The sequence below is a fragment of the Cucurbita maxima genome, unplaced genomic scaffold, assembly GCF_002738345.1.
Source record: "Cucurbita maxima cultivar Rimu unplaced genomic scaffold, Cmax_1.0 Cma_Scf00034, whole genome shotgun sequence".
In the NCBI taxonomy this organism is placed as follows: Eukaryota; Viridiplantae; Streptophyta; class Magnoliopsida; order Cucurbitales; family Cucurbitaceae; genus Cucurbita; species Cucurbita maxima.
Window position 1 is genome coordinate 1,215,866 of NW_019272050.1, and position 12,906 is coordinate 1,228,771.

Sequence of the window (12,906 nt, forward strand, 5' to 3'; positions counted from 1 at the left end):
ACATAATATTTAAATTTATATACTTTCAAATATTTTAATTTAAAATTGGTGTATATATTAAATATAAAATTAAAAAATTTAGAAATATATTATATACTTTTAAAATTTAAATAACCAAATTTATGTACACGAGTTGAGTGGTAGAAGTTTTTTTTAATCCAAATAGAGTTCAGAACCCTAAACCCTAAACCTTAAACCATCCTAATCCAATCCTAATGGAATTGAGTTGTTAGGTTACTATGCATCCACAATCAATATTATATTAATAACTAAAATTTACGAGCCAAAACTTGCATCAAATGTTCTTAATCTTCATAATAATCTTAAAAGTAGGATAGAGTTAAATTGAGTTGTAACCCTATTTTCGAGTTGGTCAGGTTGTCCAACAAAAAAAAAAAAATCAACCCATGAACAGACCTGAATTTTTTATTTTCTTAAAATCCAACCTAACCCAAACCGAAAAAATTATATCCTATCCAACCCAATCTTTATGATTTGGGTTAGATAATTTGAAACCACGTGTACATTTGTCTCTGTTAAATTACACTTTTATATTATTTATATTATTTAAAGAAGATTAGATCGAACTTTGGTTTGCATTAGAAATAAACATTTGTTTATAAAGTAAAAGCAACTTTGATGGGATGCACGAAAATAGCATAACAATGAAGCTTCTCCAACTCTATATATTAAATAAATATATTTTATTTTATTTTCGAAATATAGAATCAAATTTGTATTTCAACTTAAATTTTAAAATTGGAGTATGCTTCGTAAATAATAATAATAAAATATATAAAATAAATAAATAAATAAAAGGACCGAAGGCGTGGTCCAAATGTTGCCGATCGTCATCTAGTGGTGGGCCCTAATTACCTAACTTATTTTTTTGTTTTTTGGGTTCACATATAAACCTATCATAACCTGACACGTGTAGTCCTAATAGTAAATAGTAAGCGATTATTTTATTGATTATTCGTTTACGCAAGTCCACTTTTAATGATAATAATAATTAAAAAAATGTCAGGAATATGGTGTCGCGTACAAATTATTGTATTTATAGTATTTTAATTAAAATAGGAGGAAAGGTACTTGCACTTATCATTTACATTAAAATACCATTTGATATTTTAGTTTATTTTTTTTTTAAATTAGTCTTAGATATTTACTTGAATTTAATATTTAACAATATTAGTTGAAGAATAACAATAGCTTTTATACAATAAAATACAGTTCTTTTTATAGAAAAATTAATATAAGAAAACCTCGACCTTATATTGGTTATGGATTGAGAACGGTAGATTGTTAACTGATTGGTCGTAGGTTTGAGTCCTACTTGGGTATTGAGCTCTTCAAGGGCCTTTCTTTATCCATTCACACTAAAAGGTAGTGAGTGGAGTCAGGCACACAACGATCCTCAACCGCCAACCGCCGAAATCCAAGTCCCAATTCCATCCTTAATCTTAAGAACTCGACCTCGGGTATTTGGGATGCCGTCTTTGGAGGTTTAGACTTGCTCGTTAAAAACGTCACCTCTAGATTGGGTCATCAAATTAGGTTTTTTTGTATAGAAAATTTATGAGGTAAATATTAATTATTACTCCAAGTTTATCAAAATATATCAATTTTTTAATTAAAATTTTTAATCCCATTAAATTAAACCTTTATTATTCTGGATAATTTAGGCCCAAATCCGAAAAAAGCCCACGATTTTCATATATGGAGGTGAGCATATTGGGCCGGCCCAGAGTATTTAAAGGAATCAGCCGCTAACAAGTTTGACCGTCGTTGTTTCCGTTCCCGCGGATCAAACAGCCAAAACCCTAACCAGAAATCACGGGAAAGTTTCTAATTACAAAGTTGGGTTCAATCTGGAGGGAAAACAAGAAAAGAGGAAGAACTAAAACTAAAAGCTCCGGCGAAGCATTTCTCTTCGACGAAGAACGTCTATTGCGATTGGTAGTTTCTTCATGGAAAGCGGCGGCAAAGGGAGAGATGAAGAACAAGACGGCATGTCTGTACACTCTCCATGCAAAGCTCCTCCGTCATCCGCTTCTTCTCTTCCCAAGGTCTCTCTCTCTCTCTCTCTCTCTCTCTCTCTCTCTCTCTATTTTCAGACATTGTCTTATGATCTCTGGAATTTGATCTTGTTCTTCTTTTTTGCCTGCTGTGGTTAGGAGCAATCACAGATTGAATTGGAACTCAAAATCTTGCAAGCTCTTGAAATTTATCCACTAGTCAAACTGCAAGGCAAGTTTGCTTTAACACTATTCTATCTGGTTCTTAATTGCATGTATTATCAAAACGTGAGTACGTCATTAGCTTTCGAGTTTGCTCGTCCTCAGCATCAATGTTGGAATTCTTGATTTTAATCAGTAAGTGAGAATCTAACCTATTGCCTAGTGGTGTGTTCAGTGATAATGATCAACTTCATACTGTTATTATTATTTTGTGTTGTCTGATGAAAAGTGGCATGGAGGACCAGAAATTACGAATGATGTAGATATTCTTACGGTTGAGAAATGTGTGGAAGAGAGTACCGAGCCAATTAAAGTTGTCTTCCCGGGATGTCGTTCAGTTTTTCACTTTAGGCTTTTACCGACTAAGAATAGGGAGGAAATGTTGTGAATTGAATATGCTATAAATCAATAAAATCACCATCGAGAACTTAAGCTTTCAATTTCGTCATTATAGGGTACTCATTTTTAGGCTCGAAAGGAAAGGAAATAAAACTTTGACGTATTTGCTAATGATACCAGATAATGGCATCTTGTTCATTAGTCTTTTCTTTTCCCTTCTACATACGAGCTTGCTGTCACTGAATTTTCGTTATTTTCATACAGGCATACATCGCCATTTTGTTCTCTTCGGATTGATGGAATTTCTAAGAAGAAGGTTTTCTCTGCCCCATGTACCACCTTCTTTCATCTTATTCAGCTTCTGACAATAAAATCTAGTGGCTTCTGCAATTTCTTTTGTATAATAATTTATTGGTTTACCATCTTCTTGCCACAGCTTTGATCGTCAGTTCTCTTCTGATGAAGTTCTGCAGTTGTTAGATCGGTTCTATAACCTGGAAATGCTGGTAAAGAGAATCACTAACGCCTTGTTTTTTTTTGGCTGCTGGCTCAATTTTATTTGAAAAGGAAGATAATCTAAATAGCATAAATATATAATCTAGAAAATTCACTTTTCTGTCCTTCGAACTCTTTAGGAAAGAGAAATGTAACATCCCAAGTCCGCCGCTAACCGATATTGGCTTTTTTGGGCTTTCACTTCCGGGCTTCCTCTCAAGGTTTTTAAAACGTGTTTGCTGGAGAGAGATTTCTACACCCTTATAAAGAATGTTTTGTTCTCCTCTCCAACCGATGCGGGATCTCACAATCCACCCTCCTTCGATGCCTAGCGTCCTCACTGGTATTGTTCCCTTCTCCAATCGATGTGAAACCCCCTCCCCCCAATCCTCACCCTTCGGGGCCCAACGTCTTTGCTGGCATATTGCCTCGTGTTTGGCTCTAATACCAATTGTAACCGCCAAAGCCCACTGCTAGCCAATATTATCCTTTTTGGGATTTTTCTTTCAGGTTTCCCCTCAAGGTTTTTAAAACGCGTCAACCAGAGAGAGGTTTTCTCACTCTGAATGTTTCGTTTTCCTCCCCAACCGACGTGAGATCTCATAAAAAAATTTACTAATTCCTAATAATCATACTTCTTTTGGAGGGCCATGAATTTGTGATACGTTGGGGGTACATACTAAGTAGAGCCAAATAATATTCATTTTCTTTCAAAGGAAGATACTTTAACAGCTTGATTAGGAAATATGTCTACAGCTTAGTTGCATATTCAAATTTACATTTTGTGAAGTTGGAACCAAATAATGTGAGGGTCAAGTCTTATTTCTCTTCCACGCCTTAAGTCATCTTTTTTGCCCTCCTGATAACTGATGAGATACATGTGCTAATATTGCTTTCCTCTCCATCACACTGCATTTCAGAAGCCAGACGATGAGGAAATGGAAATTCTGAATCACGAGGAAGATTTCTGCTTACCACAAACCTTCTTTGTCAAAGAAGAGTCTTAAGGGCAATTGTTCATATGGATGGTACCTTAGCCCTTCCTGGCATCTTTCTACTGTCGATCCTTTTTTGTTTTGTAAATGTCAATACAGAATCTTTTTCTGGATAGTATAATAAAAAAGTTTCCTATATAAAGATGAATTCCTTAGTTTGTATGCACGAGGGGGGTCAATATGCTAAGTTCTCTGTTCCGCATGCCATACTACTATTGAAATGCTCTCCAATCTAGGAGTTTACATTTTCTTCTTCTTCTTTTGAGCTAGTGCCAGTCTCTTTGGCACTGACACCTGAAGTGTAACGGCCTAAGCTCACCGCTAGTAGATATTGTTCTATTTGAGCTTCCTTTCAAGGTTTTTAAAATGTGTCTGCTTGGAAGAGATTTTCATCTCTTCTCTGGAATCTCACAATTTACCCCATTTAGGGCCATCTTCATTGACACTCGTCCTCTTTTAGGATGCTGGCACATCGTCTAAGTGTCTGGCTTTGATAAGAAGTCTCTTGACTTCAAATCAAATTTGAAGACAAATTTGATTCCCCAAGTGTCTGGCTTTGATAAGAATTCTCTTGACTTAAAATCAAATTTGAAGACAACTCGACCTTGTTGATGAAGTTGATACTTTGTGAACGATGATAATTTCCTTGGCAATTTATCCCCCGTGCAACATAGGAGTCACTGCCCCAGTCTACCTGTCAACATCTTAGAAAGAATCTTAGAAAGGATTCATATAGCCACAAACTCATGGACCTAAAAATCCTTCACATTGGCTACCTTAGATTTCTTTGAGAGAAGACAAGAAGACAAGAAGACAAATACAGGTTTCATTCTTTCACAGCCAAAAACCATTAGGACCAGGTGCAGTTGCCCTCATCGACAATTTACAGAACCCTCTCAAGGGGGAAGACCTTTTACGCCGCTCCTTACCCAGCCCTATAAGAATTTTCTGGTGAAGATAATCCCTGAAAGCATATAAGGTATTGGCCCGTTTCACTTATATAGACACAATAGAAGGTTGAGTCTAACATTTTTTTAATTATGTTTTTCAAAAAATTATATTTATTCACATTACATCTCAATTATACATATTCTTAAAAGGTTCGATAGAGGTTGAATTGAATTATAATTCTATTTTTAGGTTCTAAAATCAACACGACTTAAATAAAGAAGGTTATGAAAATCTTCAAAGAGATATAGCTCAAATGGTAGATCGCATGAAAATCTTCAAAGAGATATAGCTCAAATGGTAGATCGCTTGTTTTGCATGCGAGAGATATTGGGTTCCTCTCGGGTTCGATACCCTGCATCTCTAGTTCCTATCAATAATTTAATTAATCAAGATGGTACAAACATTCAGCTTATGAAAGGGGGCGGGGGGGGGGGGGGGGGGGGGGGGGGGGGGGGGGGGGGGGGGGGGGGGGGGGGGGGGGGGGGGGGGGGGGGGGGGGGGGGGGGGGGGGGGGGGGTTAAGTTTGAGATGAAGAGAAAGGAAGAGAAAATTGCCCTTATATATTTCGTGGCAATTGGACATTCTTTACCAAAAGAAGAAAAATATGGTTCAATACAGAAATAACATGGTCTCAGTATCAAAATAATGAAGATATTTTTAAGGTAGAAAGCCAAAAGAGAGGTGAGGGGTGAGGGGAGATAAATGGATTTCTAAGAATATAGACTGCCAAAAATGAATTGCAGCTACTTCTTCTGCGAAAAAATCTCAAAATCTATAGATTCCACGTGCCTCGATTTCTAGTCATCGACATCGTCGGATTGGATCCATCAGCTTCTTCATCAATATGGTTATATGAACTCCGTATTACCCTGTGACAGCAACCGAGACGAAAAAAAGATAAAAAAAAAACATTCAACATTCAGGTTGTTTATGAAGCAACCATTTCTATCTCGTTTGAGAAAGCTTTTGGAGTAAAATCTTAGCATTTAAGGAGAAAAAGAGCATGGCTGGATCAAATTCCTACAGATGAACTATTGTTGCAAAAAGAACTATCGGAACAAAAACTACAGATCTCAAGAAAAATATTTAAGAATGAATAGAGGAATTACTTACCATAGCCAAACAACTGTACACATTCTCGTTGTGAGAATCCGACATAACAAATCGATCATTTTTTCACTAATGGTTTCTGGCAAACAAGGAGCCTTTGGTCGCTGCCATTCTGAAAGTCGATCACCCTTGCCTCCCAACGAATATGTGTAACAAGCATTCGCGCCTTCTCTATCGGTCCCACTTTGTCATTTAGAATAACCCATCCCTGAAAAACAATAGTCAAAATGATCGATATGATACTTGCACGGTCGCACCAGGGAGAAAAAGAAGCCTCGAGTTCTTTTTAATGAAGGACTAGTACCTCAGGGCGCAGTATACGATCCATCTCGACTAAAAATTCAATCATGCTGCACCTACTTGAAAGTAGCTGTGAGAGGAGCCCATTTGCATGGAGCAAATCATATGTTCGTGGATAAGTGGGGAAAGGTTCACACCTACAAGTAGACGGCAAATTAATTCGTCTTTTAGCAACCAGATTAAAACTAATTGGACCCAAGAAATTTTTCATGAAGACTAGAAGTAAGAACAGCATACCAATCGTGCAGAACACCAGCAAAACCTTGATCAAGTATGAGGGGAAGCGTATTAGGAGATCCAACAGGCACAACATTCATGACCCAAACCGTTTTCTTTTGCTCCACAAACGCAGCATTTAAACCCCCATAATGAGCATTCATGTCCATCACATTGCGTATCATGTTAAATGGAGGTAATGGATCTTCATCACCAGGCCTCTTTGGATGGTCAGAGAAAATTAAAGGCGTAAGTAAGGACCAATAGTTTTTCAAAGCCGTTCGCCAAATTTGTAAGTCATCAGAGTAGTCTTCTGATTGAACGCCTGCAGATCAATATAAGACAAAAAGATCAGAAAATGAAAATGGTTCCATCATAACGCAAAAAAAAAAAAAAAAAAAAAAAAAAAAAAAAAAAAAAAAAAAAAAAAAAAAAAAAAAATCTACAAATTCACATGAAAAAACAGTACAGAACCATTAAGGAAGAATACTTTCCATGAACTTCAAGTTCAGCTGAACTCAAACGAGAACTGGAAGACCTGTTCTGGATTGGAATCCACCGCTTGCTGGTAGTACTACTTAGGCATGGTACCAGAGGTTGATAATATGATGGAGTGTCATGCCCTTCTTTACAAAGTGGTACAATTTCCTGCTTGCTAAAAGAAGAAAGACAGGTGAATCGTTATTAAATTATTATACAACAATTACCAACGACAGTAAAATTACAAGTGCAATCAAACAAATGGTACATTGTAACATGGAGAAGAGAAGGTTCCGACTGAAAATGAACTCAAAGGTCAGCCATGAGGTAAATAAGTATTGTGCTTACCCAGATAAATAGCAACGAGGATCTGTAGTTTTCTGCCAAATATAAGTTTCATACTGCTGAGCTAAAAAAGTCCAACATAATCTTCGGGTAACCTCTTCCAGTGGTGTCAAAATGCTTATCTTCTTGGAAGACAATGAACCACCGACTGCCTTGCTTGTGGGAGAGGTTAAAACAAAATAACCTCCAGGTCTTAGCAACCGGTCGGCTTCAATAAGGAATATCCCACCTGCCCATCATTCATGAAGCAACAAAACAAGATAAAATATTAAGTTAATTAAACTAAAATGATATATGCATTGAAATGCATGCATATATAGTTGTTTGTGGTTTCTAATTAGAGAGCAATGCCCATCCTATTTCTTTCTTAATCTTAAAGGTTCACTATAAGTGTCTCTAACTCAACCAAATATATGTAAGCTGTAATGAAATACCCATGAAATAAAAGAAGGATACGTATAAATTTATTATCGAGTTACCTTTATCGTTCCAAGAGATTTCACATTGTGCACAGTGAACCATGTCAAATGACAAGGATGGATATGGAAGCTGTTTTGCAATAAAGTTGCCAAGCATCGCTGGAAGGCCTCTCTCTAGAGCCATTTGAACTTGGCTGCCAGTCGCCTCATAGGTCGCAATGCACATAACCATTACATTCATTGATGTTAAATGAGCACCAAAGCTACCAAACCCACAACCAATATCAAGTATCGAGCGTACCTATAATCGACATATCAAACCATTGATACATTAAATAGGTCTACTGCACTGAGTTACAAAAGGATTGAAAGGACTGAAACACGGGTTACTATTTACAAGCTAATATGACGTTTATCATTTGGGTAATTTTAAAGATAAAGATTTAACTTGATTCACTGCATTGATTCACTGCATGATTTTGCTGCCATTAAATACATAAAATTGTAATAACGAAGAAGATAAACAGCCAGTATTTTTTAGATGAGATAAAGGCTTACACCAGCTTGAAGAAATTCAGAGTCAGTGCCTAAACCAATCATCTCTGCGATTTGAAAGGAATACTCTTTGACTCCATCACCATCCTCCGAGTGAAAAGAAATTTGGTTCTCTTCTAATAACATCAACCTGATCAATTTATTTAGAAAAGTAAGGTAATTATTTATATTAACGTCAATGAAAATAACCATGAATACATAAGTAAAACAACTGCTGTGGTTCTAAATCTAAGTGCTTGATTCATGGTTTTCGAGTTGAGGTTGAGTACCTTTTGGTAGGGCTCCCAGAAGACAGAAGTTGATCTTTTGTTACCTTCAAATTCCCACTCCATATTATATCCCTACCAACAGGCCAACTCAGAGGGATCTTGTAGTCTTTAGGAGGACGAACCAGGCAACACTCTGCTGTTCTAGACACTTCACAGTGCCTATCATACTCCTCCCCTTCTTTGTATCCAGCTAACATATTTGCTGTAACATTGTAACATGGCACATGGTTTTCTCTTTCTTTTCCACAAAGACCAAACTCTTTGAGTCGACCCGTGGCTAATGAAAGAGACTTTAAGTCAAACAAATCAATTGCGGCCCTTTCTTTTTGCCTTCTATAACTAGTATAAATGTCAGACACTGGCGTGGTAGAAACTGAATCAAAGGCATTTGAAGTAGACGTTCCTAGAACTACAATTAATGCAAGCACGCTGATGAGACACAAGATTAACCAGTTGAATGGTGGCTTTGAGCCCAAGATTACAGATATTTTATTGACCCAGGAGCTTCTCATGTCCAATATTTCTGAAGTACCTTCAATAATCCAGTTCGGAACCACTCTAAATGGGAAGCGCCTTCTGTTTAAATCTCGAAGCAGAGCATAAAGCATAACCTACTATGTCACATATTCTTCTATATAGATTTGTACTAATATTAGCAATCACAACAATCATTGAAGACCTACTTATGCTCCTTCCCAATTGAAAACAAATGAGTCACATAAAGTACCACCAGATCAGAGTGTTATAGGAACAAACATAAGGAAGTAATACAAAAGCCCCTCATAAGTGGGAACTTCAGATCGAAGGCACTATACTTGGACGCACAGTCATGGATCAGAAACCAATAAACTGATTATGAGCAAATGTCAGACCCCAATTGCACAAGAATTCTTCAAACCAAACTTCAAACCGACCAATCCAACGCGATCAATGGGCAGAAATTCAGTTTCCAAACAGTCGGCAGCGGGATCAACCTACAAACATAAGTCAAAGATCCATCAAATCAAATTATCACCAGAGACAACCGCAACGATCCCGTTCAATAGACGAAAAGCAAAATTGAATCTCCCAACAAATTCCAAACACAAGTATCCGATATAATCCTCTTCCATTTCCCGAATTTCCCGGCTCCAAGAAACCAAAATGACGAAACCACAAGATAAGATACAGAACTTACCAATTACAAGTCAAAGAACCAAACCAGATCCCGAAATGGAAACAAAATCGACATAGATCCAACATAAAAATGCAAAAGCACAAACACACGAATCAGCAGTAAGCCACAATAATCAACAATTACATAAGGATCGAGTAAATTACAGAAATTACACACCAAAAAACACTTCCCAGCCACAGGAATTAGGGTTTTGGTGCATTAAACTCCGTGTTGAGCAGATTCCGAGTAAGATTCAGAGTCACAAAAGCAAGAGAAAGAGACGATCTGAACAAATCAGAATAGAAATTCTAGTTTTTAGGTGCCCGTTAAACTGGAGCATGTGTATTTATGGCATTATATGAACTCCCTTCCTCTTTTTTGCTTTATATATTTTTCTCAATATCTTTCAAGAATGGGAATTTTGATTGCGATTTTTAAGCCAATAATGATTTGGCGAAATCGTGACCTTTAAAATATTTTAATAAAAAAAGAAAAAGAAAAAGCTGCGGCTCAGATGTGATTTGAATGCCTCAACCTTGCTTAACTTTTCATTAATGCTTTATTGAAAATTAAATAATAATAATTGAAAACCCCACAAATTAATGAACTGTTTGGAGAAAAAAAAACAAAAATTGTCTAATTAATTGTATCATTAACCAGTTTATTGATTGATGTTAACCTTTTATCTTATTATCCTAATAATAATAATATAATATAATGACGTCATTAAATATGTATTTAAGGAAGCTTTGGATGCCACATGTACAGAGATTAAGAGGTAGCTTTTGTCTCTCATAATAATAAAAGATATTTGTTTATTACATTTAATTATTTTTATATATAAAAAGTAACTCAATATTTTAAATATTGAATATTTTTAGTTTATGGTATCGGTTCCATTTTTTGTATTTTTTTTTTTAATTTAATCATACTTCTACGTGTTAATTATTGGTGAGCTAAAATTCACCATGGTCATTCAATGTGCATTTATTTCCATTATATTTTGAAAGAAGTCCTATGTGTTAAAACTCAATGTAGAAATAATATATTTTTTGTGAAACTTTTTGTAACGCTTCATGCTCGAGATTCAAACCAAGGTTTAAAATTTTGATCTGTAAAGATTGGCTTCGGTATTTTCCTACGACGTAACCACGTTACATGTTTGCCTTGCTCAGAGAAGAAGCAATGACGGTATATTTGGAGAAGAAGCGTCAACTATTTTCATATCTTGTTCCATCCTGTAGGGATGTTTAGTAGGTGTTCGAGCCTCCTAACAATTTTTCCGACAAGAATGTTGGCTGTTTGAACATTGTAAGACATTGAACCGTCATGCTCTTGTAACCACTGATCATCCGTGACAAAAAACAAAAGACTGGAAAGCAAGCCCTAAAGTAAGGAAAGGTAGTTCGAAAGCTAAGCGACTAGGCTAAAGGCAAGGAAGTCCCGTATGAGAACTACTGGTTGTCACTTTTTTGTTGATAAAAGATATCAGGGAGATCCTTGACTCGCCCTTCTTATTAAGTTTGTTTATCTTAGTGGTCGCCCTCTCGAGTTAGGTTCACAGTTTGCTGAGCGCTTTTCTACTTCTAAAAGGGAAGGTTATCCTCATAGACTAACACGAGTCTCACTTGCATGCTTTACTTCTAGAGAAAATTTTCAAGAGATCACCCAACACAAAATTACTCCAACGTTTTGAAACTTTCCTCAATCATGTTATTACATTTTATTTTTTAAGAACATACAATCGGAATGAAAATAATGGTTGAGAGAGGAAAAGTGAAAGAGATTGACACAGAAGACTGCCAAAAGATAAAATTACGTTTGTCTTTTACAATACTGACATTACGTTTAATTTAATATATAATAGACAGTTTAAAAAATGAACACATTTGTAATATTATAATATTCCGTAATTGTCTTTTATTTTTATTTTTTATGGTGAAATAAAAACAAAATTGAAGGAAAAGGGGGGACTAGCTGACTAACATCACAATAATTAGAAAATTGACTCACAGGACTAAACATATAATGTATAATTTTCTCTCTCTGCAATTATTTCAAAAAATGATGTAACACGAAAAATAAAAATTAGGATAATAAAGGGAAATTATACGAAAATGATATTGATCCTTTAAGTAGGATAATTCAATTTTATTTTATTTTTATTTATTTAACTTCAGCTTAAGAAATCATAACTAATTTTGTAGTCTTCTAAAAATTATTGAAAAATTAAAACAATATGAAATTGTCACACTTAGAGAAATGGTTTCCTATAAAAGGGGATTTGTTTTTTTATATTAATTTATTTTTAAAATGTTAAAGACAACAAACCCCCCAAAATAGTATGGACTATAATCATCTCAATCCATAATATCTAAATTAATGGTTTTTTTTTTAATAAAAGGGAGGATAAATTACTAATTATTGTATGAGGTAAAAATAATAAATTTATTATCATTACTAAAACAGTTAATTATCCCTATTTTTTTCTTTAAAAAATTATGCTTACATTTTCTTTTTTTTTCTATGTTTTTTGAGTCCACGAAATTACAACTAGAATGTTGCATTACTTCATAGTATCAAAAAAGTGAAAATCAATACCTCCCTTAAAAATAAACCCAAATTGAATTAGAAAATTTTGAATGCATAGCTGGAGCAATTCAAATAAAGCTCACAAAGTTTAATTCAACCCTTTAAAAAGTTCAATTCAACTCTCTATTTTCAAGTCCTATTTAATTTGAGTTATCTAATTGTTCTTTCTTTCTTAATTAGTTAAAAAAAATCATACTTATAAATAATAGAGTTATATTCTTAACTAAAATGTCATAAAATTTATATTAAATATCTATAAATCACAATACATCAATAATATCAATTATAAACTTAAATATTTTAAAAAATTTTAAAAGCAGGTAAGATAAATTGGGTTGAGTTGTAACTCTAATTTCCAGTTAGTTAGGTTGATCTGACAAAAAAAAAAAAAAAAAAAAAAAAAAAAAAAAAAAAAAAAAAAAAAAAAAAAAAAAAAAAAATAAT

General features: G+C 34.8%; 2 protein-coding genes across 3 annotated transcripts; one reads left to right on the forward strand and one right to left on the reverse strand.

Moving 5' to 3' along the window:
- The first annotated feature begins 1,796 nt into the window (after nucleotides 1-1,796).
- LOC111467738 lies at nucleotides 1,797-4,276 on the forward strand. The gene is made up of 5 exons (XM_023112765.1): nucleotides 1,797-2,069; nucleotides 2,178-2,250; nucleotides 2,844-2,895; nucleotides 3,016-3,085; nucleotides 3,995-4,276. The coding sequence occupies exons 1-5, from the start codon at nucleotides 1,971-1,973 to the stop codon at nucleotides 4,079-4,081; spliced, it is 381 nt and encodes a 126-aa protein (XP_022968533.1). The 5' UTR covers nucleotides 1,797-1,970; the 3' UTR covers nucleotides 4,082-4,276.
- Nucleotides 4,277-5,560: 1,284 nt separating this feature from the next.
- LOC111467573 (probable methyltransferase PMT5) lies at nucleotides 5,561-10,231 on the reverse strand. 2 transcript variants are annotated; one of them, XM_023112535.1, is made up of 10 exons: nucleotides 10,048-10,231; nucleotides 8,715-9,688; nucleotides 8,449-8,575; nucleotides 7,951-8,191; nucleotides 7,475-7,700; nucleotides 7,141-7,301; nucleotides 6,668-6,971; nucleotides 6,435-6,567; nucleotides 6,134-6,338; nucleotides 5,561-5,889 (listed from the first exon to the last, which is right to left on the reverse strand). In XM_023112535.1, exons 2-9 carry the CDS (start codon nucleotides 9,320-9,322, stop codon nucleotides 6,189-6,191), a joined length of 1,950 nt encoding a protein of 649 aa, XP_022968303.1. In that variant the 5' UTR covers nucleotides 9,323-9,688; nucleotides 10,048-10,231; the 3' UTR covers nucleotides 5,561-5,889; nucleotides 6,134-6,188. The 2 variants fall into 2 exon arrangements, with proteins under 2 accessions (XP_022968303.1, XP_022968302.1); XM_023112534.1 differs by lacking the exon at nucleotides 10,048-10,231 and adding an exon at nucleotides 9,892-10,033.
- Nucleotides 10,232-12,906: the final 2,675 nt, after the last annotated feature.